At 40.9% G+C, this 25248-nt stretch overlaps 1 protein-coding gene across 2 annotated transcripts in view; it reads right to left on the minus strand.

Moving 5' to 3' along the window:
- The window catches only part of PLCB1 (phospholipase C beta 1), a 638677-nt gene that overhangs the window by 128406 nt on the left and 485023 nt on the right, over positions 1–25248 (minus strand). For both annotated transcript variants that reach the window (XM_072943830.1, XM_072943831.1), the window contains exons 12-19: positions 21873–21955; positions 15707–15791; positions 14184–14361; positions 10038–10105; positions 8537–8633; positions 6266–6350; positions 4177–4301; positions 758–912 (exon numbers count right to left, since the gene is read on the minus strand). In XM_072943830.1, the coding sequence (XP_072799931.1) occupies positions 758–912; positions 4177–4301; positions 6266–6350; positions 8537–8633; positions 10038–10105; positions 14184–14361; positions 15707–15791; positions 21873–21955 (876 nt within the window). The remainder of the gene's footprint in view (positions 1–757; positions 913–4176; positions 4302–6265; positions 6351–8536; positions 8634–10037; positions 10106–14183; positions 14362–15706; positions 15792–21872; positions 21956–25248) is intronic.

The raw sequence follows: 25248 nt of genomic DNA on the forward strand, positions 1-25248 counted from the left end.
AAACTTTAAAAAAGTAAATGGACCTTGGTTACATCAACCAAAGGCTTATAGAATTCATGTAAAAATCTCCTTATAAGAATGATTTCCCATTCATAGTGTTATCATAGGATTAAAAATATTTTCTCACAGCTAGAAAAAATTGTGTCTCCCGTAACATCAATTTCAAAGCTTGCAGAAACCATTTGGAATTAATTTTTTAGGGTCAGATGTATATTTCATAAAGCAATTCTTGTATTTAATATCATTATTATGTGCTTTAAATCCCTGAATACTCTGAGTGTCATAAGCCATGCTATAGTAACTTGAGAGCTTTTATTCAATATTTAACCATGTTTTGAGAGGATACTTTTTTCTCTAATTTTGCTCAGTGTGGCTATTTTTTTTAAACTAATGGGGGCAAACGAAGCCCAGAAGATTTCTCCAATATGAGTTACTCTTTTTTGTGGCCAATTTTACTGTGGAATCTTTGCACCAAAAGAAAAGGACTGTCCGTGGTGAATGTCATCAACTTGTTTTATTGATTTTGGGTCTGATTTTTATCCTATTAAAGAGGGTCGGGACGGCTCAGTCCCTCTATCATTCGTGTAACTTTTGAAAACTTCCAATTGAATCCTTAAAGGAAAAAAAAATATATGAAGGAAGGGAAGACTTTACTAGGAGCTAAATTTCTAATGACAGAACTAGTTTACGCAGAATAGGTGACGTTGAAGACTTCTGCTGGGTACACTTTGAGGGTACCCAGCAGGGGTGTATGTACCTTCACAGACAAGGTGTTGGCCACTATCCCATCCACGATGCCTTCGGTGAAAGGATCAAAATGCTTGTCAGGCCGCCTCATGAACTCCGGCTTCAGTCTGTAGCCGCTCTTGCCGTTGTATTCATACATGCCCATGTTGATTTGCATTGCCAGGTCTGAACACCAAAAACACAAACCTTATTGCGACTGTAATTATATTTGGAGCAAGAAGGTAAGATTGTATTACAGCCCACTTTTGTTCCCCCTTTAAAAAGAAATATTTAGTCATTGTAAAAACTTAGGAAACAAAGACAAGAAAAAAAAATTGAGCTGTCATCTCCAAATCCAGAGGTAAATCACTGTCAACAGGGGGGTATATATTCTGTTACTCTAGTTCAAATATATTTTGAACATGCAGTATGCCCACTTCATTAAATATCTGTTTGTGTTCATTCAAACAGCTGTATGAAATTCTTTTGAATCATTATGTCTGAATGCATGTATCGTACAAGCCCCTCTGTGGGCACATTTATGTCTCTTCCAGTATTTCATCATTACACATAATGTTTGAATGAACATCATTGTGGTGAAATCTTTGAAGCCAAAACTAACGATGTTCTGAGCAGTAAAATTTCTAGGTTAAAAAAAAAATGCACATTGGGAAAGCTTTTTGGTAATTCTTACTAAAATGTCCTTCAGAAGTTTGAAGCTACTCTAAAACCCCAACCCATGTTTTTGAGGATGGACTTCCTCACACCTCACAACACTGGATGCTCCCATTCTTCTTTTTTTAATTTATAGGAAAAAAGATTTCCTTTTTCCATTTCTTTAATTACTTACCACCAATACCTAATTACACATCAATTTGTTACTAATGGACAAAGATCGCTGGTCAACATTTTGCTCAGACTCAGTCAGTGTATGAAATAAATGTCTACATCAATTGCAACTGTGAGTGAAGCAACCAAAAAACCATTTTAAAGTCATAAGGAATCTGGGAAGCTGTCAGTTTGCTCCAGACTATCTGAGTCACAACTCAGCTCTATTTAGTTGGATGATAAAGAGGTGATGATGGAATTATTTCAAAGTTCCATGTAACAAATCATTTTCAGAGCAGGGAAAAAAAAAGTGAAATCTTGTCTCCATTTTAGTAAGCTATGATACCAAAATGGGACAAAGAACCAAAAAAGAAAGTGATGGACTTACCATGCTTGAAAACAATTAACTCCAAAAGCCTAAAAAATTACATTAACCAGTCACATGTTCTAAACAATAATACATAAGCAAGTAGAATTTATCCCAGGTTAAAAGGATACGTCCATTATTAGGAGAGGTACTAACACAGTTTATTGCATTGATTCATAAAAGAAGAAATGAACATGTGATTATGCGAAAAGATGTCAAAGACACATTTAATAATAGTCAACATAAATTCCTAAAACACTGCTGTCATTTAGGGCAAGTGTAGATTCCTTTAGTGTGTAAAAGACTATCTGTCTCCACTCAGGGTGTCACAATATGACATCCCCACTAGTGTCAGGATAAGGAGGAAGTGCCCTATTTAATATTATTTTAGAACAGTCAGCCCAAGGCACTAAGAAGGGGAAACAATATAAATGTGATTAAACTATTGTAATTGTGTATCTGAAAAACCCAATAGACTCTTCTGGCAAAAGAGGCGATTATGAATTTAGGAAGATTATCATTTATAAAAGATACATTTATTTATAAAATAAATATACAAATATAAATATCCAGAAACAATCTGTGAAAAATCTAATGTTCAGAAAAAAAAAAGGACTTCATCTAAAGAAACTAGACCTCTAATGAAAATGAGTGATTTTGTTGAGAAACTTAATACAATAATTTTTAAAGTTAAGAGGAAAATGTTCTTTCTGTGATCAAAGAACTAAAAATTTGAAAGTGTCGGTTTTCTTCAGATGAACTTATACATTTAATGGGATTTTAATCAAAATCTTACTTTCTTTTCAGTGCAGGGGAACAACTAAGCTAAATTCACTTGGAGCGAGGATCCCACTGACAACAGCAAGAGAAGAACAGAACGCGAGTAGCCGTGAAAGAAAACTTCCGCGTCCAGGTGTTAAATCGTATTATGAACCATTACGGTAATAACAGTGAGTTATCAGCTCCAGGAAGGCCAAAAGCCTTATTAATGGGGAAAAACATAAATTGAAAAAATAGACCCAAATTAACAACCCACAAGGCTACATCTCCTAAGTTATAACTTCAGTTCAGTGTAAAAAGAGATTGTTCTCTTACCGAGATTATGTATGAAAATGAAATTTGTATCGATGAAAGTGTTAAATTTCATATAGAAAAGAAACTCTGAAAAAAATAGGTGTAAATATGGGTCTGATCCTCAGGTGAGGAGCCCGTAATCAGGAAAGCAGACCAAGACACATAAAATAAAACATTAGTCAGCCTAATCTCAATTGTTTCACAAAATAAGACAACGTGACCTTTATATAAAACGTGACGTTATAAATGAGTGAGAAAATTGACAATTGTCCTGACCAGGCAATTCGTAAAAGCAGAAATGTGAACATCAATACACAGACTTAAACTGTTCAACCTCAACAATAATCAAAGAAATAAAATTTAAAAGAACGGTGATATATTTTCTCTGAAATATTATTATTAGTTAATGATAATACTTAACCAAGATTTCAAGTGAGAGGGAACAATTCATATTATATATTGTGGATGGAGGAGAAATCTCCTGCAACATTTCTGATGGACAGTTTGGCCTTAGGCGCAAAGATTCTTAAACCTTTCACATCTTTTAACAGAATAATTCTATTTTAGGAACTTTTCCAAAAGAACATTAGGAGATAAACTTGCCAATTTATATTCAAGACTGTTTCCAGAGTATTATTTATAGTAGAAAAAAAAGTCCTAATGTTCAGTGATAGGAAATGGATTTTAGTGAATTATGAGATGTGCTTAACAATCAGCTATTAAAATTCATGTTTCTGTATGACATTTAAATATATATTTATATTTAAACAAGATATTAAGTCCAAAACCATGTATATACATAGCAAAAAACCTTGCAGATTACAAAGCCAAAAGTTAACGTTGAATCCCTGAGTGGTAGCATTCCTGGCAGTTCTATTCTTTTCTTTATACTTTCAAAACATTTTTTACATTTTCTAAAATAAGTATATATTGCTTTAAGAAGCATACATAGTTTTATTTGAAAGTATGGTGGAACAAGTAGAAATAAAGACTATGTGTAAACTATTGAAAACAATTTCTCAGTTTTCAAAATTCGCTTTTTTTGCAGCAATATCTCATGAAAATTTGCTTTTGTTTTTTCAGTCAAGTCTGGCAATTTTTTTCTCCTTGGGAATGGTTTTCAGACACCTGGAAATGTGGCTTTAAAACAGAACGGAAACGAGCATTAACGTGCTACTCACCCACGGTTTGGAAATTAAGTGCAACCATTTGGCAGCCTGCGTTCCAGAAGAGCTGAGGCATGTAGTTGGATGAATCCACGCGGGTTCCTTTTGGATATATCCTGCTTAGCTGCATTTTGTTATATCTGGACCATCATGTTAAGTAGTGAATACAATTACAACAATAGTTAGCCGATAATACTAGCTGAGAAGCCACCTCTTCCCTTTCTCTGCTGGGGAAATGAATTAAAGATGGATGATCTCATTGGGATAGTAGGTGAAATATGTAAAAAGCTTTCTGAACAAATAAAATCCATGTGCTTATAGGAGATAAATGTAAGCATCACCTTTGCAGAGGTTTGTGGAAAAACTAATGAGGTAGCAAAAATGGTTGAGTTGACGTGATTTTGTGAATATTATTAAGGACCAGCCCAGCAATTAAGGACCCTTGTGGAAGTTGGCTGTCAGATAGTGTGAGAGGACAATGTTGTGTTTGGCAGAAGTAGATTCTATGAACTGTATGGCTATTTTTGAAATGCTCTCTGCTCATTTTCTTAACCTTCTCTGGGAGGCTATTCACCAAGACTGTGAATGATTGATAACAAGGCAAATATAGCACAGAAGGTTTGCCCTTGTCTTGTATTTTGGTTCCTACTGTCATCAGTTTTCCATCCCAAGAACCTTTTAGTTATCAAATGATGCTGTGTCTTATGTGGAATCTAAAAAATAGATGCAAATCTTATTTATAATCCAAAAATTAACTCACGGGCGTAGAAGGCAAACTATGGTTCCCAAAGGGGAAAGGGGTGGGGAGGGATAAATTAAGAGTTTGCGATTAACAGATACACACTACTGTATATAAAACAGATAAACAACAAGAACCCACTGTATAGCACAGGAAACTATGTTTAATGTCTTGTAATAAGCTACAATGGAAAAGAATCTGAAAAAAGTGTGTATGTATATGTAACTGAATTGCTTTGCTGTATACCTGAAACTAACACTATAAATCAAATACACTTCAATAAAAAAGAAAATTAAAAAAAAAAACACAACTGACTATTTCCATGACCAAGCTTGGTAGAGATTAGCTAAGGTTCTGAGCTTGACAGGGGGGTTAGTCCAAATAGAGTTTGAACCCTAATTCTGCAACTTGCTAGCTGTATGACACAGGGCAAGTTATTTCATGTTCCTGTGCCATAGTTTCCTCATCTATAAAAGAGATGAAACAATTCCTATATTACAGGGCTATTGGGAGGATTAAATGATGATAAAACGTGTAACAAAAGGTTAGCATGTAGTTAGCACTGAATGAATATTAATGATCATGGTTTTTCACAGTGTCACTTCATTTGTGGAGTTTCCATTTGTTTCCCCTCCTACTCTTCATGAGTTTTAAAGGTGACTTTCTTATTGTAGAACTTGCTTTATGAAATTTGGGCTGCTTGGGACATTTAATATTAATTTTATGAAAAAACTTTAAAGACCTGTGTCATTTTATTTTGATTTAGGGATAAAAGTAAATTTTTTTTGTTGTCAGGAGTATTGGCAAAGTCACTATGAGCAATATATATTTATATTCTCCTCATCCCAAATAATTTTTGGTTGGATATCTATTACATATAAGGATGTGAGATGTCATTTCTGTTTTACAGGCGAGCAAAAGTCAGAAGGATTGAGCAAATTGCCAAAGGATGAAGTCCCTGAGGGTGTGAAGGTGACCTTGAACTCTGGGCTTCCTTTACTCCAAGGCTGGTCCTCTTTCCCACGTGCCAGACTATCCTACTCAGCGGGGAGGGTATAGCTCAGTGGTAGAGTGCATGCCTAGCACGCATGAGATCCTTGGTTCAATCCCCGGTACCTCCATTAAAAATACATAAATAAATAAACCTAATTACCTCCTCCCCTTACCCCCCCACAAAACCCCCCTAAGAGTTCTCATCGCAGACTACCACCCATCACTGCATATGAAACCTGAAACTGTCACCTCCAAGTGGCAGAACATAAGCCATTTCATGCACCTTTCTTTTTACTAGGGACAAAAAATTAAACCAGTAACAGATGACTTCACTTGTGTTGATTCTGCAGACATCCGTCAAATCAAGGATACTCTACAAATTCCACCGGAGACTTGGTGAGTTGTTCAAGTCCTTTAGTTTCCACGAAGGAAGACATTTCAAAACTTCTATTCCTTTCTGAGTTAAGGACAACAAAAAAAGGAGAGGAAAAACATTAATATTATAAATGATAACATAGGAGAAATCGGCAAATGTGTCATGATGTTGGGGGCAAAGAATCCTCCAATAACTTAAAATAACTTTTAAATTCTATTTTTTTCCTGGTGAACTATTTCCCTGTAACAAAAGTTGAGTCTTAGTTGTCTTTTCTAATATTTGCTACCTCGGTCAGGTAGTGCTTGTGGTGGAACTAGGGTGGGGAAATGAAAGTTAGATGTAGATAGTGTGTCCATGAAAGCCATCTGGTCAAAAGAGCAGGGGTCCTATGGGAACCTTTGGCTCTAAATCCATTCCCATGGGCTTCCTGAGGCCATTGTGAAGATGATCCAGGCAGCCCACGTGCACATTCCCGCTAGAGGCTGACTGTCTTCTTACACCCCCACCATCATCACCGCAAGTTGGTGCAGACCGTTTGGGTCTGAAACAGCTAATGTGAGTGACATCAGAATTTTGTTATTTTAAAGCAGAAATATCCTGAAGCATTTTCCAGTCTGGTGGCCTCATTTTCCATTTGGAAAGCAGGGGCCGTGGGGGTGAATGTGCTGGAAGGCTCAAAATTCTTGGACACAGAGCAACATTTCGCAAATGAAAACCAAGCTTCCAATTAAAGTGAGAGAAACAAAGTTATCTTAGTTTAGAAAGAGGAAGAGTCAAACAGCTTCTCGGTCCTCTTCCCAGCTGGCGATCACACTGCTACGTGTGGCCCGAGACCTGTCATCCAGAGCAGTGAGGCAGCGCTCGGTGATGTAAACCGAGCCACCTGGGGGCACCTTTCCCTCTTTTTTGATGCCCACTTACCGTAATTAAAGCCTCATTTTTCTTCCTCGTTGCTCCCAGATTCCTTCTGTATGCACCTCTTCACCCTCTCAATTTAGTCAACCCTACAGGGAACCCCTACTTCTCTGACTTGGGTCCATCAAAAGTGTACTTTCAAATGACTACTTTACGCATGACTGTTAAGGAAAATTAAGTCAGTTGAATAGGTTCTTTGTAGAATACGTGCAGTGTTCTTTTGGGAAAAAAGGGATAAAATGATACAAAGCACACGGAGAAAAAGACTTGTTTGTAAAGGCTGGTCCTGTTGTTACTGGGTCCTTCTCAGCCTGGGTGCTTGTCTGGGAGCTTTTGCCTTGTGAAGTGGGAAAACTCATTTTATAGCCAAAGAAAGTAATGGTAATATAAAAATCACTACCTCATGAGGCTTCCAACTGAACAGCTTGTAGCAAGAAGCATCAGTGATCATAACGTTAAATTGTTGACATCTTTACGTTTAACCCTTATTGGAAGTTAAATTCTTCGTGGTAGGGATCTAGATGCCATGTTATTAAGTTAAGGCTCTTTGGGCAAAATTACACAATTCTACGTAGATGTGTTATATAAAGGCTTAGACAATGACGTATCTATAAAACTCTCCTTTTAGATAAGAGGCTGCTGTGTTTAAGCCAAAATTCATCTTTTAAGAGCATATGCTTATAAAAGTAGCTAAATGTCCCAAGGATTCTCTTAACTTGAGAGCATCTTACATTTCATGCAAATACAAAGGGTATTATCATAAAAGGGCTCTTTTCTCTAGCTGGAGGAAAGATCATATGTATATAGATTTGCATCCAGTGTGGATGTGTGGTTGGATAAAGGGAAAAACACCAAGCGATGGGAAGTTAATGAAATACTCCCTCAAACATATAAAATGTAGGCTGGACAAACAGAATCTGGGTGAATTGGTTGATTTGGTTCTATTTCCAGTTATCAGGGCTGATCAAGTCTCCGGCTGCCTCCTGTCTAGGGAAGGCTAGAGAGTTTATTACACTGTCACTTATATAATTGATGCAATGTTTTATGTGGTCACAAACGAAAAACAATGTAAAACCCCTTAATTAACTGTATCCTAGTGTAACATCTTTCAGATAACCATGTATGGCTTGCAAGCTCTATTGAGAATTTTGGGAAAGCATCATGGAATATTTTCTCCTTTTTTAAGATATATTTATTTATATAAATAAAAACCAGATAGTAAATTCATGCATAAATTCAAGACTTCATAGACTAGTTCTAGTAAGGGTAATATTTTTGGGTCTAATTACCTTGTGTTTAAAATACATTCATTATATGCTATATTGGGGTTTTATTCACTAGGGAAAACTTACTTTTTGAAATTTCAAATGATTCAAACTTGACGGGCTGAATATAGTTCACCAGATTAGACATCTCTTCCGTGGCCATGGCTTCGCTCCCAGCGGTCCCCTGGAAGCAGGAATAAAAACAAAGTTCCCAGAGTCAGCATTATATCAGCGAGGATTATGTCCCAGGGCAATGATCAAATGACCCCTGAGAGCAGAAAATGGTCTCTCCTCTTCTGAAAACGATGCTCCCCAACAGAACATTGATTCTGGGAGAAATGGAAAAGCACCACCTCGCGTTATGCAGTGAACAGCGGGAGGAGGGAAGTTTTAGGGGCAAGTTACTTAACTGCGCTGTGCCTCAGTTTACTCATCTGTAGAATCAGAATGAAATCAGTCCCAACAGCATAGACAGTTTTCGTGATTATTAAATGAGTCATTGTATGTGAAAGAACTCAGAATGCTGCCTAAACATAGTAAAACCTCGTATTAATTTAGCTATTATTAGCAACGAACATACCACTTCGGTGAACTTTTTAACAGAGAAGAAACTCCGTATTGCACCATTGGCATGGGTAGACCTCTCTGTACGCTGACCTAATATTTTCTTCCATTTTTAGAAGAGAGAATACATGGAGACAAGGTTTGTTTTGAAACTGTCTGTAGCAATATTTAGGTTAAACACTGGGAAATATTCATTTACAAATGCCCATCCAGTAAGTAAGACGGTTCTTAAATTACCAAGAATCAGTGATAAAAAGTTTGCACGGTTGAAATAATTCTCAGAAAAAAATACATTGTAACAGTTTTCTTCTGGATATTAAGTTGAAATTTAGTGAGGGAACATCATCAAAAACTTAGACAACATTAAAGGAAATAGTTATAAGAGGAAGAACATCATATAAGAACAGCTTATTATTTGTTATTTATCTTATTAACTAAATTATAAAAATACAAATACTGAAGATTTCCAATATCTATGAAAGCAGATTCAGTATAAACTTTGGGAACAGGACTCCTGCTAAAACAAAGTTTGAAAATTCAAACTGCCCCATCCCTGCTTGGTTCTAGATTCTGTGCAATTAAGGTTTCTGAGCTGATGGAGTTATTTGGGAAGCTTGAGCTTATGCGGTAGGTATCTCCAGTGGTTCCAAAATTACAACAATGGAATTAATGAATGTCATATTTCTGAACATTTCTCCAAGCCTCATGTCTTCTCCAGACGTGGGACCATGTGACAACCCATTTAATTGCCTCAAAAATGGAATCAGGCAGTCAGAGGTCACAAATTGTGAATTCACCCTCAAGATACCACCTTTGATGGGCTGCAGCCTCAAACACACTGTTACAGAGAATTGCTCAGTGCAGTGTTGGTTCCTTTAGGGCTAAAGTTGGCAGCTCCGTTTTCAAACTCTTGTCACCACTAGATGGCAGAAGATGACCGGGGACTACATCCAGAGGGAGCCGCCGGGACTGGCAAATTAAGAGAAATGCCACTGTGACCAGAAGTCACGCCTCGGAAACCCACCTCATCCATCGAAGACTTTTTACAGTCATCATCGTCATCGTCGTCATCACTCTCCGTGTCTGCTTCTCCTGTCAAATTGTAAGAACAGATCATGACGTAAGCAAGCATTTACAGGTTTGAAGCACAGGTAACGTGCATGACGAAAAATTTCCTGGCCAGTTGTCCTTTCATTGTTTTGAAATTACTCTTTTGGATATTTAAATTTTATGAATTATGGAGAATTACACTGACATTTTGAATATGGACTTTTCCCCCCAAAATGTGATTTGTGAATACCATTTGAAATTTCCAAACTCTATAAAAGATGTTTGTCTTCTTTTTATCTGTGTGTTTAGAAAAACATATGGCATCATATACACTTGGCTATCTTCGCCGCACGTAGCTGTACACATTCTCTTTCAGGGTCTCCATGACCCTATAACTGATAAACTATCACTTTCCCATCTTTCCCTCTTTTTTTCAGATTTTCAGACCCGACCCTTCCATTGGATGCGTGGCCAGTGCTCAGTGACTTTGTGGATACTTTCCAAAGGCCAGGGAAGACCTCATAGAAGTCAGGGTGGAGGACAAGAGCTGGGACAGGAACGGGGGCTATGGAAGCACACCTGACTCCACAAACACGTAAGGTACCAGCTGCATCCTGTGACTTGCCTGCAGGCTTACTGAACGGAGGCATCCTCCTCTAAACAACGTACACATCTTACAGAACAGTGACATTCTGTTTAAAAGGGCAGGATAAAATGGGTGAGCCGTTAAAATGATAACGCTTGGAAATCTACTTCAGTCAGATGTAACGCGGCTTCACATTTAACCAATGTATAGTCATTTCGATAGATTATTTTTCTCTCCAAAGATTAGATGAATGATTCCACTCGCTTAAATATTCATGCTAGTATGAGGCATTACACTCTTTCCAGCTCTGGGCTTCGGTCAGATCGAGTAATATCAGTCATGTAAAAAGATTTTCAAGTCAAAAGTAAAGAAATCAAGATGCTAAATTGTCTTTCAAGGTCCACTCGGTGCAATAGCACAATCATCCCAGTAGATGGCAATATTGGCTCAACAGTAAGGCAACTAACATGGGCAAGGCCCGCCCCTCCCTGCCTCCTGCAAGTTCTTCGAGGCCCTGCTCCATCTCCATAAAGGACACTGCTCACAGCACTGTCTCCAAGGAGCTTATGAATGCTTTCATTTGGCTGACAAAGTTCAATCGATTACTGAATGATAGCAAGTGAGCCAAGTATTCATGAAATAATCTTTAGAGGGAAAAGATGTCTGGGACCAACGTGACTTATTATTTACGGCTTGTTTATGAACGAAAGCCATACACAACCTTTATGAGGCTGATATTGTGTTAATCAGGCGAATCTATTCCACTTTGAACAGAAAACACATCTTATTCTATTGGAGCCACATTCTTTTAAGAGGTTGACACAGATTTTTTTTTTATAGTCAAATTTGTTGCCTCAAGTTTTAGTTAACTATTTTTTATGTTTTAATTAGAGAGGGGATTCTTTTTATTGAGTCACTTAAGAAGTTATTTGGCAGAACAGTGCTTCGCAGAACACAGCAAAACACCAGTCATTTCAAATAATCAAGGCATTCGCTGGGTTACGTGGGAAAGGAAGAATTTGTCTTCCTTTATTCTGTGAGTGGGGACCTGATTCCTCCCTCATAAGTTTTCGGAGGTACCTTGGAGGAATCTTACTGAACAATAAAAAAAAAAAAATTACTTTATCCTAGTCCTTTAAGACCGGTGCAGGGGCAAAGGGGCTCGATTTGGGGGAGGATCTGGCCAACAGGGGCCATAATAATTAGCCGAGCTTTAAAGTCAGAAACATTTCATGTTTTTTCAAGTTACTTGAATTCTCAGTACTGGACACATCAACAAACCAAATGGTAAATTACCTCCTAACTCAGGGGCCTACCTACATATTAAAATGTCCAAAAATTTCCATCCAAACAAATAAAGATTGTGCAACAGACGACGGGGCTAGCTTAGGAAATCTACCGAATCACTAACAGATTGCTGCTCTTTCTCTGAATTAAGCAATAATGTTCACTGTCTATAAAAATGATTATTTGTGTTATGCATCCAGTTAATACGAGGGAGAGAAGCAGGGAAGGTAGATGGCAGAACAAGAAGCTCCCACGTGCAGCGGAAGACACGGCTTACTCGCTAGCATCCACGGGGCAGAGTCTTGCTGGGAAAGAGGTGGCCTGTTGGTGACATTCGTTCCAAAACTTCAAAAAGAACATTCTTACTGAGAGCAAAAGTTATTTTTTGGAAAAAGAATCAGAATTGTGTAATAATGTCTGAAACACGCATTCAAATACAACCAAAAAAAAAAAAACACCTTTCAAAGAATTAAATAATGTCTGTTGATAAATATTTTAACCTAAACAATAAAAGCAAACAAAAGGAAAAAGAAGAAGAAAAGATAAATCAAAGTTTTGGCCAACCATTTTTTTTCCCTGATTGCCCTAGAGTTTATATTTTAATTTTCTTCAAATGATTTTAAAATCTTTTGACTGACATGTGAAAGGCACAAAGAAGTACACATGTCACACGTGTACTGCACGTAAACAGACTAAACAGAGCTTCGTAAACAGTGCCCAGAGCAAGAAACAAAACCGAACCAGTGTCTAAAACCTCCGTGGTCCCTTTCTAGTCACTTCTTCCCCAAGGGTAACCATCTCCGGAGCTCTAATGGTCCAGGTCAGTCCTGCCTGTTTCTGTCCTTGACATAAATGGAATCAGACAGTGGATACCTCCTTTTGTATTTGGCCTCTTTTACTCCACATTATGTTCCTGAGATCCATCCATATTGTTGTGGGCAGCTGTGGATCATTATTGCTGCCTATGAATGCGTGGCGTGAATATATCATGACTTATTTATCTGTTAATGGGCTGCTCTGAACACTGCTGCTTTAAGAAGTTCTTGTCCGTGTCTCTTGGTGAACGTCTGTATGCATTTCTGTTGAGTATATACCTAAAAATGGAATTCTCTGGGGCCCAGAGGTTCAGCATAGTTTCTGTAAATACTGCCAAGCAATTTTTCCAAAGTTTGATTGTTCCAGTGTGAGCTAAACTTTTTTCTTGAAGAACTCCCTAGATTCGAGCTTAAAGTTTCCTCTTCTTGTTCAACCTCCAACCAGGAGATCTTTGCAATGCGCTTTTCAAATGGCCAAGATTCTGACTGTGGTTGGAAAAGAACCTGAACTGAATGTCGAATATTTCAGAGGAAATGGGGGCCCACTTTGAATTCTTTTTTCATCAATCACAAAAATCAATTTCAATTTAATCTAAAAGAAAACGAATAATATTAAGCATCGCCTAGTAGCTTTCACAGATCATTCATGTAATGTTACCATTTTGCTTTTTTAAAGAGCCCTGTAGAATATGGGTAAATTGAATGGCTCAGAACCTTTTAGCAGATCATCAGTGAGAAGGCATCTGGTCACCATCCAGACCTACAGATACTGTCAAGAAATTGTTGCCCTTGAGAAGCTTAAAATGATGTGGTCACTCCAAAGACTATTTGGCTTACGTGGCAGCCAGAATCCTGGCCTCCCCAAAATGTCCACGCTCCATGACTGTTCCTGTGTCCTGTGACCACAGGGCAAGAGGGACTTTGTATATGAGATTAAGTGAAGGACGTGGAGACGCGGGAGACCCCTGGGTTATTCATATGGGTCCAACGTAATGATACGAGTTATCAAAAGCAGAGGAACATTTTTTTCCCCAGCTGTGGTCTGCGGGAGATACGACAACAGAAGGCGCGAGATGGGACCCTGCTGGCTCTGAAGCCGAAGGAAGGGGAGCATAAGCCCGTGGATGTGGGCAGCCTCTAAAAGGGGGACAAGCAAGGAATAGGGCTCCCGAGAGCCTCCAGAGAGGGGAGCAGCCCGGTTGACCCGGAGTTCAGCGCAGTGAGGCCACCTGGGCCCTCCCATCCTGCAGGAACCAGGGGGGACAATTTGTGTAGTTTTAAGCCACCGAGTGTGTCGCAGAACCAGAAAACCAACCCAGATGGAAACTAACTGTGCCCAAGGAGAAATGTGACACGTCCTTCCAAGCTCAATTCAGAGCAACGACTCCTAAACCCACACAAAACAGCAGCAGGAGAGCCGCCCGCCGCTCACCGGCTCCCGGGGACGAGGGCTCGAACACGCTGGAGGAGTCGCTGCACGTGTTGGAGGCTTGTTCCGAGAGCTTCTTTTTGCCACTTCCTTCCGATGACTTGTGTGATTTCTTCTTATTTTTCACCAAGATTTTGTACATTAAATCCATAGGGCTTGGAAGAGGAACTCCAGATTCCAGCTAATGGGAAGAAAAGCACATTCTTTAAAAATACCGACCCTTCCTCTTAGATTTCCTCCCCAACCCCCCAGCACAGCGCTAGCGATGCGGAGCTTCTAGATCATTCCTTACTGCCTTCCAAACAGCTCATTCAGCTGCTCTAAGAGTGTCCTGCCTGGGGGCGGGTCCACAGGGCTTCCTTTATTCACATGAGAGGTATATTTTCATTATTGTCTTCTTTACTTTTCTATGAGAAATCTACACGCTTAAAACTATAAACATGCATTGGGAGATTTGGTGTGCTCACTCGAAGTTTCATGAGTTTTCTGATGGACCCTATAAATCCAACCATCTTGCTATAAGACAGATAAGAAAGCCTTGACCTGGATTTTTCAAAGGAGGAAAGCCAGTTAAGGTGCGGCATCTGCCAGGAAGATGGATGGGGAAGACAGGCAGGAGCTTCCAGGCAAGCCTGTAGAACCAACTTTTCAGATGCAGTTTAAAAACAGCAAAATCCGCATCCCGGCACGAAGCGGTTAAGCTGCATACCGTCTTGGCATCAGCAGAAGTGGACGGGGTAGCTTCAGATTTCCTTACCACCCTGAGATGCAAGCTATTTGCAAGGCTTCTTTCTAGCGTGTCCAGCTTGTGCATCTAATGGGAAAATCAATTTCCCACGAGAGAGTTATTAGATGCTGTATCAGAGAGTCTGTGTGCAAATCCCAAGGCGGGTTATTTTTAGAAAGTCTATGAACCCCTGTGGGCTGGTCCTCTATTCTTCACTTGCAACCAGCGGGAGCTGGTGTGAAATCAGGTACGAATGTGTGAAGACTGTGGAAAAGGGCTGAAGAGGGAAGAGGCTACTTTAGGATATTTCTGCTACTTTCCTTCCCAAGGCAGGGATGTTACCCCGGCAGTCGGAGGCCCAGGTTCTGCTGGGCACGTGCGAGGGAGCGAGGGGTGGCCAGCAGGGACAGGGCGGAATGTCATCGCGCCACCTGCAGTGTCCCATTTTGCTGACCCATTTCTTTCGAAGGGGGCGTGATGCGGTTCCCTGGGAGGTGATCTGAGCCTATCCCCTGGGAACCCCTCTGTGGGCCGATTGTGATGGCAGGAATTCTGTGGCCGTGACCGGCTCAGGTAGGGCAGTGAGGGAGGGAGAAGACTGTGGGTAGAGCAAAAGGACAGACACACATCTCCCCTCTTTGACGGGCACCCTGCTGGCATCCCCTGGTCAGAGAGCTCATTGCCAATCACATGGATCCTATGCCAAACATAAACATGGAAAGGATGTAAGGAAGTCTCCCCTTAACCCAATCACACAGAAAGTGTGGGTTCCTTTAGGATGAACATCAAAGCTGCTTACTGGGTACTTTTCCAGTGGTTCCATGAGAAGGGCATCCCCGAAGATCAGTCGGCAATACTCCGCCATCTTGGCCTGCTGCTTTGGGCTGGGGAGGGGGAGAGGAAAGAAAGCAAGCAAGGGGGCTCAGTCACAGAAGCCATCATTACTTCCTGTCATCAGTTACAGACACATCGCTTCCTCCTCCTATCCTTTAGAATTGCTTTTATCACTGTAAATCCCTGTTCACAATTCTGACGCATGTGGACGTGAATATCCCACACACAGGTGGCTCGTCCCAAAGCCACCTGCATGGGCACAGATGGAGGGGACAGCAGGTCACCTGCCTGTCACTGTATTCTTGAATGTTCCAGAGTTAATGACTCAGTTCTTCCTGTTTGATTTCCAGATTTGAAGTCAAATGCCAGATACTTGGGGGTGGAACTCATTCATGACTCTATGTGAATTCTTTGGTGAAATCTGTCTAACTGACAGAGGTGCACTGCCAAGAAGTGTTTACAAGGAGGTGAGGGAATGGAGGAACAGAGAGAGAGAGAGAGATCTCAAAATGTACAAGAAAAAAGGCTGACAGGCAGAAGTGTGTCCACTTGGGAGGGGGTCCTGGAAGAAAGGCAAGGGAAGCAGGCTCCTTGGGGAGGGGTGCCTGCAGCCCTTTTGTGCCCAAGAGGGAAGCAAGGGTGGTATCAGCCTGATGAGGTACCAGGGGAAAGGCTGGAGTGGCTGGGTTCATTGAGCCACTCACCAGGCTCTCAACTGCTCAGGATCTATAAAACGAGGAGGAAAATTACTGTTCTTGGAAAGGGGCAGAGGATGCTGAGAAGATGAAGTAATAGATGCCAACGCCTTTGAAATGTAACATGATCCCAGCGTGGCAAGGCAGCCTCCACCAGCCAGACCAGACGGCAGAGCCCGCGCACGTGTCGACACGGTGGATGCGAGGAAACATCCATAGTCTTTCAATACTCCTGATTCCCTGACCTTTTCCAAAAGCAATTCTCATTCTGCTCTGCAGGATGTTAAATATCATTATAAAGGTACCTAATTCCATCGGGTTTTATGGGCCATGATTTTGATCTACAGGCTGTCGGACCTGATTTCCAGTAGATGTCTCTGTGTGCTGCTGTGTTAGTACATTTCAGCAGAACTGGGGCTGTAGTAAGAATAAGTAAATGATAAAAAGCCTTCTTTACTACATTTAAAATCAGTTATTCAGTGTGGTTCTTATTTTCCTTCCTTCTTCCATGACTGTTTAGCCTGGATCATGGACTGTTTTTTTTTCTCCCCAGGAAGAGGGGATGCTTTTGGGGTTCAAGTCAGATTGTGATGGTTCACAGGGAAAATCACTCTTTATATCTCCTTTTAAAGCATATATTTTGTGGGTCAGATGAGTTCTCTGGGCTTCAAATAGGAGCCCAAGGCCACTGTTTTCTTGAAACTGCAGGGAAAGGCAAAGGAGAGGTTCACAGAACTTGCCAAGCCCTATGTACGTAACAAACTCCCACCTTCTCATCATGCCTTTCTTGACCCGAAAGAGATTTTACTGTGTGGCTCATGCAGCCCTCGGAATATCCTGCAGCTTCCTCAGCAGTGGGACCGAGAAAGGATGGGCCACCTGCCCATCAGAGAACAGATCCTGGAAAGCCCTGGGGGTGACTGTTTAAGGAGAACGTGTTATGGTTGGGGAGCAAGCAGAAACATGGCTGATTTGGGCACCCACAGTTCAGAGACCCTCGCTCAAAAGACAGATAGCCCCCCGGGGGCTCCACCAGGCCAGCAGACTCTGTGCTTGCAGCTGAGACAAGTCCATTTGTGCTGGACCTACACTTTCCAGGTTGCGCAAAAGAAATTGTCCAAACCGGTCACATCACTCTCACAGAATCATGCTATGCCACAGAGCTTCGCTCTTCCAAGTGTGGTCCACGGATCAGCAACATCTGCAGTGCTTGGGGCTGGTTAGAAATGCAGATTCCAGGCCTCCTGGGAAGGCAGGCAGATCCTGAGTCAGAATCACTGGGGAAGCGGGCGGGGCTCAGGAGTCTTAGGAAGCCCTCTGGAGATTCTGATTCACACTCAAGTTTGAGAACCAGTGGTGGATTAACTCAGTCACCAGTTACTTACTAAGCAGATGACATTTTTCTTAAGTGTTGGAACTCGAGAGCCCCAGGTTGCTCTGGAGTGAAAAGGAAGGGGTTTGCCCTAACACTCCACTTTCAGAATTTCTAGTGGAGCCATGTTCTCACCAGTAGAGGGATTTTGGGGTGATGAGCCAGGTGTCCCTAAGCAGGTGACAGGCAGAGTCCTCTGTCAGGCAGTCCCCACATCAGGCCCTGGGCTGTTAATGCTGCATGTGGCAGGGCCCTGTCCCCAGCTCCCCATTCACCGAGCTGGGAGTGGAGCCCTGGAACCTGCATTTGTAACAAGCCTCAGGTAATTCTGAGGCAGGTGGTTGGTTCATGGACCACGGTGTTTGGGGCTGTGCTCTGACACTTCCTCAAATCACCCCGGGGTCTCAAGAAAATGACAATTCCGAGGCAGAGTCTGGGGTGGGGACCGAGACGCTGCATTTCCAACAAGCCCCGCAATGATGCAGTTCCTCCTAGTCGATGGCTCAGTCTTGCTTTGAAGACCCAGGGTCTGCGTGTGACCTAGACTTCCAAAACCCTGCTTTGACATCCACTGAGACAGAGACAACAAGAGGCAGGAGTCCAGGAGGAAAGGAAAACGCGCTGTTGGGGATCAGGCCCTTCACGCTCTCTGCAAACACACTTGCCCACCTGACCAGGAACTGGGTCCGAGCAGAGAGCAAACTGAGCAGAAAAAGTCGGAGGAAAACAAAGCAACTTTAATTGAGGGTCAGAATTGCAGAAACAAGTCTTGACGTTTGCGATGAGAGAGAGAAAAAACTCCTGAAGCACTGAGAGCATCAACATGGACTCCCACGGAGATGGAGTTAGAGGAAAATATCCACAGATGCATTTTGAGCTTCGGGCCAGAGCAGACACACCTGGACACAGGAAAACACCTGGCAGAGGGGTCAGTTTTCTGACCGAAGAACATGCCCCACCCTCCAAGCTGAACTAAACCAACCTCCTTCTCCACAGAGGAGGACCTCCGACTCCTGAAAATGAAGGCCCTTCTCCAAAACTTCACATTCTCAGCGGCTGAACCAGAGCTAGTGGTCCCTCCATTTGAATTCAGTGTAGAATTCCTGTAATGAAAACGCTAGTTCACAAGTTAGGTGGCCTATCCGTTAACTGGGACTTTTTTTTTTTAATTTCAAAGTCTCATTTTTAGAAATTGAAATTCAGGTGCAGGGGTGAAGCTCAGGAATCTGCATTTTATGGGATCTGATGTAGCAGGTGGAGAACGGTCATGGCAGATCTCCCCTCTGTTGTCCATTGATGGATGGTTGCAAATATTTGGAGATAAAAACCAGAAAATTCAGTGGCTGCCTTCCTTCCTGTGTGAGTTTGTTTCGGGACTGTGGCTCAGGTGAGCTGGGACCAGGGGTCTGAATCTGGTATTTTGGATATGCAGCACAGAAGGGGGAAAACAAAACTGTTGGGGGAGGTGGCAAACAGGTTTCAGATGTGTTTAGGGGTGTGTGTCCCTGTGTCATTGTGTTGAGAAGGATTCTGAGGTTTTATTTATTTAGTTCAGGGGAAAGAGAACTGTAACTGATGAATGATGTCTGTTACTGGTTCAGCCATGAGGTGGGACCTTCCCACATGTCAAGCATATGGTTCCACCAGCAAAGGGAAAGCTTGTAGTTTTTCTTTGGGTGTGTGACTGTCCATCCAGGAAAGAACCATAGCTGAATGACTTTGTATGTGAAGTGCAAGGACAATGAAAAGATGAAGCCAAAACACTCCCTCCCACGATGGAATTCAGCATCTTATTATTTCTCTGCCATCTGATTATCTCAAAGGTTTGGAATAAATATCATGGCACCCTGGGAAGGCTGTTTTCCTGTTTTCTTTAGTTATTCATGCATTATTAATGAACTTTTAATAGCTAAATTTCTCATATTTTAAAACCAGAAAGGGCTGGATTATGGTACGATCTTTTTTGATTTTGTGTACAGTGTGGATTGAGTTTTCATGCGCAGTTTGGTTCTCTGTATGATTGATGTTGAAGACAAAAAAAAAAAAATCCTGTGGTTAAGAGGCACAAGCCGCCGAAATGGGAAGATCGGCAGGCAGTCACCTTGTGGGATGCTCCAGTGGTCCTAGCCTGCTGTTTCGATGGCTCATGATGCTTTTGCTTAGGTGTGGGGGGTGGTGTTGGTTAAACAGGTGAGTTCTGAAGCCACAAGAGCTAGATTTGAATCTTCACTCTGTCACATTTTAGCAGCATGGCCTGGGGCAGGTTACTCACCCTCTTTAGGATTCAGTTTCATCATTAATAAAAACAAGGATAATCATAATAATATTTATTCTTAGGAGTACCTGTGTTAGTGGTAAGGGTTACATGAGCTTCCACTCCACACATAATATACACTCAATAACTGTTAGCTGTTATCATGTTTCTGGTGGTCGATACCTCTCCGGCTAGCTTACGAGAGAATTTAATGTAGCAGGTGTGACAATCAAGAATGGAACCAGAACTTTTCACTTTGTCTAACTGATAAAGAGACATTTCTCGAAGAAAGTAAATGTGCTAGATTTGGAGATATTGCTCCAAAAAGGAAATGACACATTAACCAGTCTAGGAACTATAGTGCCTGAAAATGAGGTGCTAAAAGCATTATTAGGGGCCAGTTACAAATGGACAGTCCGAGATGAGGAAAGTCCTGTGCAAACCCGACCTGTCTCAGCAAGCAAGGAAAACTACAGCGACTAAAGGGGGTGTTGCTCCCTTTGGGTAGAAGAGAAATAGCAGTGAAACAGAATAAATTCTCTTCTCTTCAGCCAGCCCTTGGAAGTGCTAGAAAAACCATGCGCCAGATGATTGCATTATTCACTGGATGATTGTCTCCTAATGAAACAGACTCATGAGCTGGTAAATGTAATATAGATTTCCTGAGGGCAAACTACAAATACGGATAGTTCTAACTTGCTTATTTCAAAATAAGATTCCCTCTCCATGTTTGCATTAACCGATGATCACCTTTACCTACTTCGAAGTAATTCAAGCTGAAATTTGGTCCCGACCAAACTGGTTCTTTAAGGTTTAGTGAATTCCTTAAGAATTAGTGAATTGAAGCGTGTGCTGCAAATTAATTGGACAAAGGGAACAGTGACCTGGGAAAGACTTTTGATAGGAAGGAGGATTAAAAGAACTCAGGAACTTGTGAGCCAAATTAGGACAAGGGTTGTTGGCTTTTCGTTGAGAAAATGGACTTAGGTCTTTGAAATATAAGAGAGCTTCATGAAGGCTCTTCTGAGCAGTGATGGTCACACTACCTAGTCTTCAGACATTAATCCCATGCACTAGAATTTTAGTTTCTTGAATTCTTATGCAATAAAAATGAGACTCTTTCATTTGGAGGCTCTTTAAATTGAGTAACTTTGTGATAAACTAATATCCACGCATCCGATATAAACATGTCTTACTCTCTGGTCCTTTGTCGTAAAATGACTATGAGTTAAGTCAAAATTCCCTCCTTCTTTGTGGAGCTCAGCAAAAAAGTAAAGGCTATTTTGAAACAGGCCAAATATTAACCAACAGGGGAAACATGGAAAACAGGAAGGAGGGAGAATCTGGTGGTGTGAGCTCTGTGTAAGTGCAAAGTGGCAGAACACAATTGGTAATTTTCCCTCCACCAGCTCCAACGGGTACAGAACTGGCCATGTTGGCGTGGTGGCAAAACTGACGATAAATTCGCAAGCCATGAAAGGAGCTAACGAAGGAGGATTATAAAAGCGGCCCACTGAAATAAAGGCACGTGTTATATAAGGAAATGTGCCTCACTGCATTGTAAAAAGAGGAGTCCTTAATTTAAAGTCCTACTATGGCATGAAAATAGATGCCAGGAGTCCAACGGATCATTCTAATGTTAATGAGGTTTAAATGAACGAATTCCATCACAGACAGAGGAAAACACGCCACTTAATGTATAGTTGAGGAACACTATGAATAGTGTCAGATAATCTTAAATCTGATGAACAATGACGAAACATGCCGTATTGGGGGAAAACACGCCCTTTTGGATGTGTTGGATACTTACGAATCCACGTGGTTCTCAAATGAAAGCAGAATTGGGAAGGGTGACGTCTTAAATGCACACTCAGCAATCGCTTCTATTACTTCCTGAAAAATGAGAACACGTATATTCAATTTGCCAGAATTTCAATGTGTATTTTTTTTCCTTTGGGGCTATATCCATGAATATGGATGTCTTTTTCATTCTTAGAATTGCATCAAATGGTCTAACTGGCTACAGGGGGGTGTGCATGCTTCTGGGCTATAAATTTTCTTCACTTTGACTTAACAAGGGAAAGGGAAGAAAAGTGGACTTGGACGGAGAGGGAGCCATCACTGTGAAGGAGAATGGTTCTTCTATTTGCTAATGATATCTACTTTTTTTTTTAATCATAAAAGAAATCTAATCACATTATAAAAATTTTGGACAAGAAGAGAAGGCACACATTTTCACCCATCAAGTCACCCTGGCAATCAAAGCACTGTTGGCATTTGGTTATATTTATTCATAGTTTGTTTTTCATGTATTTGTATAACTTAGTTTTAATTACAGTAAATACTCTGTGTTTTTCTAGCATCATTAGGAGATATAATTCACGCATTTAAACTATGCAACTAAATAGTTTTTAATATTCACAGGGTTGTGCAACCATCACCCCAGTCTAAGTTAGGACATTTTTATCATCCTCTCCACCCCCAAAAAATTCATGCACCCATTAGCAGTCACTCCCCATTCCCTCATCCCCACCCCACACACTCAGACCTAGGCACCACAATCTACTGTATGTCTCCATAGATTTGCCTACTCCAAACATTTCAAATAAATGGAATCATCCAATATGTGGCCTTTTACGTCTGGGATCTTTCACTGAGCGTTCATTTAGGGTTCATCCATGCTGTAACCCGTATCAGTACTTCATTCCTCAATCTGTATTTTAATAAAAATTCTATGTCATAGCTTTAATATCTGTATGAAAATCTAGGGAGAAGCAGTACCATCACTGATTTAACCACTACCCAGTTGTTGGACAGACATATTTGAAGGGCTATCATTCAAGGAGTTCTACAAAAAAAACTCTTCATTTTTTTTGCTAATAATTTTGAATTATTTTCAAGGAATGAATTTTCAGAAAGGGGAATTATTAAATTGAAGAATAGGAATATTTTTTACAGTCTCCTGTGTGTCTCCAAATTACTTTTCATCTTAGATTGCCTAGAGTAAACTATGAAGGATCAGATTTCAATGCATATTCACCAGCTTTGGTCATTATGTTTTCGAAATGCTTTTCTTATTGAACTGGTATTAAAATATGATCTCATTTATTTTAATTAGATCACCATCAATACTACTGTGGTTTCATATGCTTTTTTTTTAAGTTGCATTTATTCTTTGCATTTTCTCCTTCCAAGTAGGAATTTCCACTCTCATTCTTTATGCCTGAGCCTTTCCCACTATCTTCTCTACCTCCCTTAAACAATTCATAGCTTCCTTTATATCCACACCAGAAAGCTATTTCCCTGGCCCCACAGTATAAATAAGACTTTCTAATTCTGTACCACATTTGCATATATCCTCTAAGAAGGATTTGCCTGCATGGAGCAAAAGCATCACTCACTGTTTCTTAAAAGTGAATTCAAAGATTGCTTTTCGTACATAATCAGTTTAACTTCTATGATAGTTGATAACCATCAAGACAAGTGCACTATAAATAGCAAGCAACACCCAGATTTTTAAATGCTTTATGTAATATATTTGAGCATAGGCTTCAGATTCAATAGGCTTGTGTTTGACTCCTTCTTAGCCTTCCAAGCTGTGTGACCTTGGGGAGAATCATTAGTGCCTCTGTTCATGGGCTTCCTGGCTTGTAAAGTGGGAGTGATAAGCCTTATTCCACAAGCCTCTTGCAAGGATGCAGCGAAAGCAGGTAAAGGACCAGCTCCTGATGGGCATAATAGTCTCAAATCAACTAAGGTTACTCACCTTGCTGGTGCCTCCCTCCCTCCCTCCCCATTCACCTGAAATCCAACTAATACAAACAATAGCTGACATTAAACGAGCATTTATTACCTTCCAGACACATATCTTATTTCATGCTAAAAACATTCCTTAAGCAAAATGTTATCGGCCATCTTACAGATTATAAAAAGAGAGGCTTAGAAATATTAACCAATTTTCCCAAGGTCACAGCCAGGAGAGTCCAAGAAACTCCAGGAAAGTTTGTTAGACTCTAGAATTTATGCTTTTAATCACTGCCGTAACTCACATGCAGCTAATGACCTTCAGCACGTAAGATCCACCCTCAAAAGAACTGGGAATAGCTATCATAAAGGAAGTGGCTGATAAATGTGAAAAAAAAGGGGGCTAGATTTTGTTTATTTCCTAAATTTGGCCCTGTTTTATCAGCTACAAGCAAAACATGAGAGCCATTCTTGACTCCTCTTTCTCTTATATCTTTCAATTCATCCCCAATCCAGTCCGAAACGTATTCAGAGTATAACCACGTATCAGCCCTTCCACCTCTGTCATCCTGACCCAAAGCCTTTGCAATAACTGCTGTGATAGATTTTGTCATCAATCCCACATATTCACTGTCCCTTCCTGTGAGATCTGTTGACAAGAGGCATGACCCCGTGTTCTGTTTTGGTCAGTGAAATGTGTGTGAAAATGACGTGTGGCACCGCTGTTGAGCAGAGTCTTCGAAAGTCATCTTGGGGTTCTCCCATGTCTCCCTCCCCTCTGCCATGAGCCCAGTGATGTCACAGACTGAGGCTCTTCTTTCTCTATGGATTGCAGACAGTGTTCATCACAGCAACAGTCAACATCTAACCTGGGCAAGAAATTAACCTGTGCGGTTCTAAACTACTGAGATTCTGGAGTTTCTTGTTTTTGCAGTAAAACCTAGCAGAGATGGACTGATAAAGCCATATAATTGCTTCCCTGGCTTCTGTGTTTGCCTCCTATGTTATCTACCACAGCCAGAATGATTGCTCCTAAACATGTCAGATGATTTCACTTCTTTGGAGTCAAATTTCAAGGGCCTTCCATCTCACAGAGAGAAATCCAAGTTCCTTATCAGATCTGGCACCTGCCACCTCACTCAATGCATCTCTGTTTCCTGCTCACCAGTGCTCACCCTGGTACAGTTCCCTGACCTTCTTGCTTTTCCTCGAATATACCAAGCATGATTTTATCTCTTTGTTCATCTTTTTCATTTCTTTGTTCATCTTTGTTACTTCTATCAGGAATACTGTCATCTGAAAGCAAGGCTTACTTTCTTAATTTGGGGGGGTGGTGATCTCTGCTCAGATGTCACCTCACCACAGTCTTTCTCTCACCATCCTACTGGAAAAGAGCATATACCTCTAGACCTTCTTTGCGTTCAATGCTAATCAATGTTGTC

This window comes from Vicugna pacos, chromosome 19 (genome assembly GCF_048564905.1).
Source record: "Vicugna pacos chromosome 19, VicPac4, whole genome shotgun sequence".
Lineage (NCBI taxonomy): Eukaryota > Metazoa > Chordata > Mammalia > Artiodactyla > Camelidae > Vicugna > Vicugna pacos.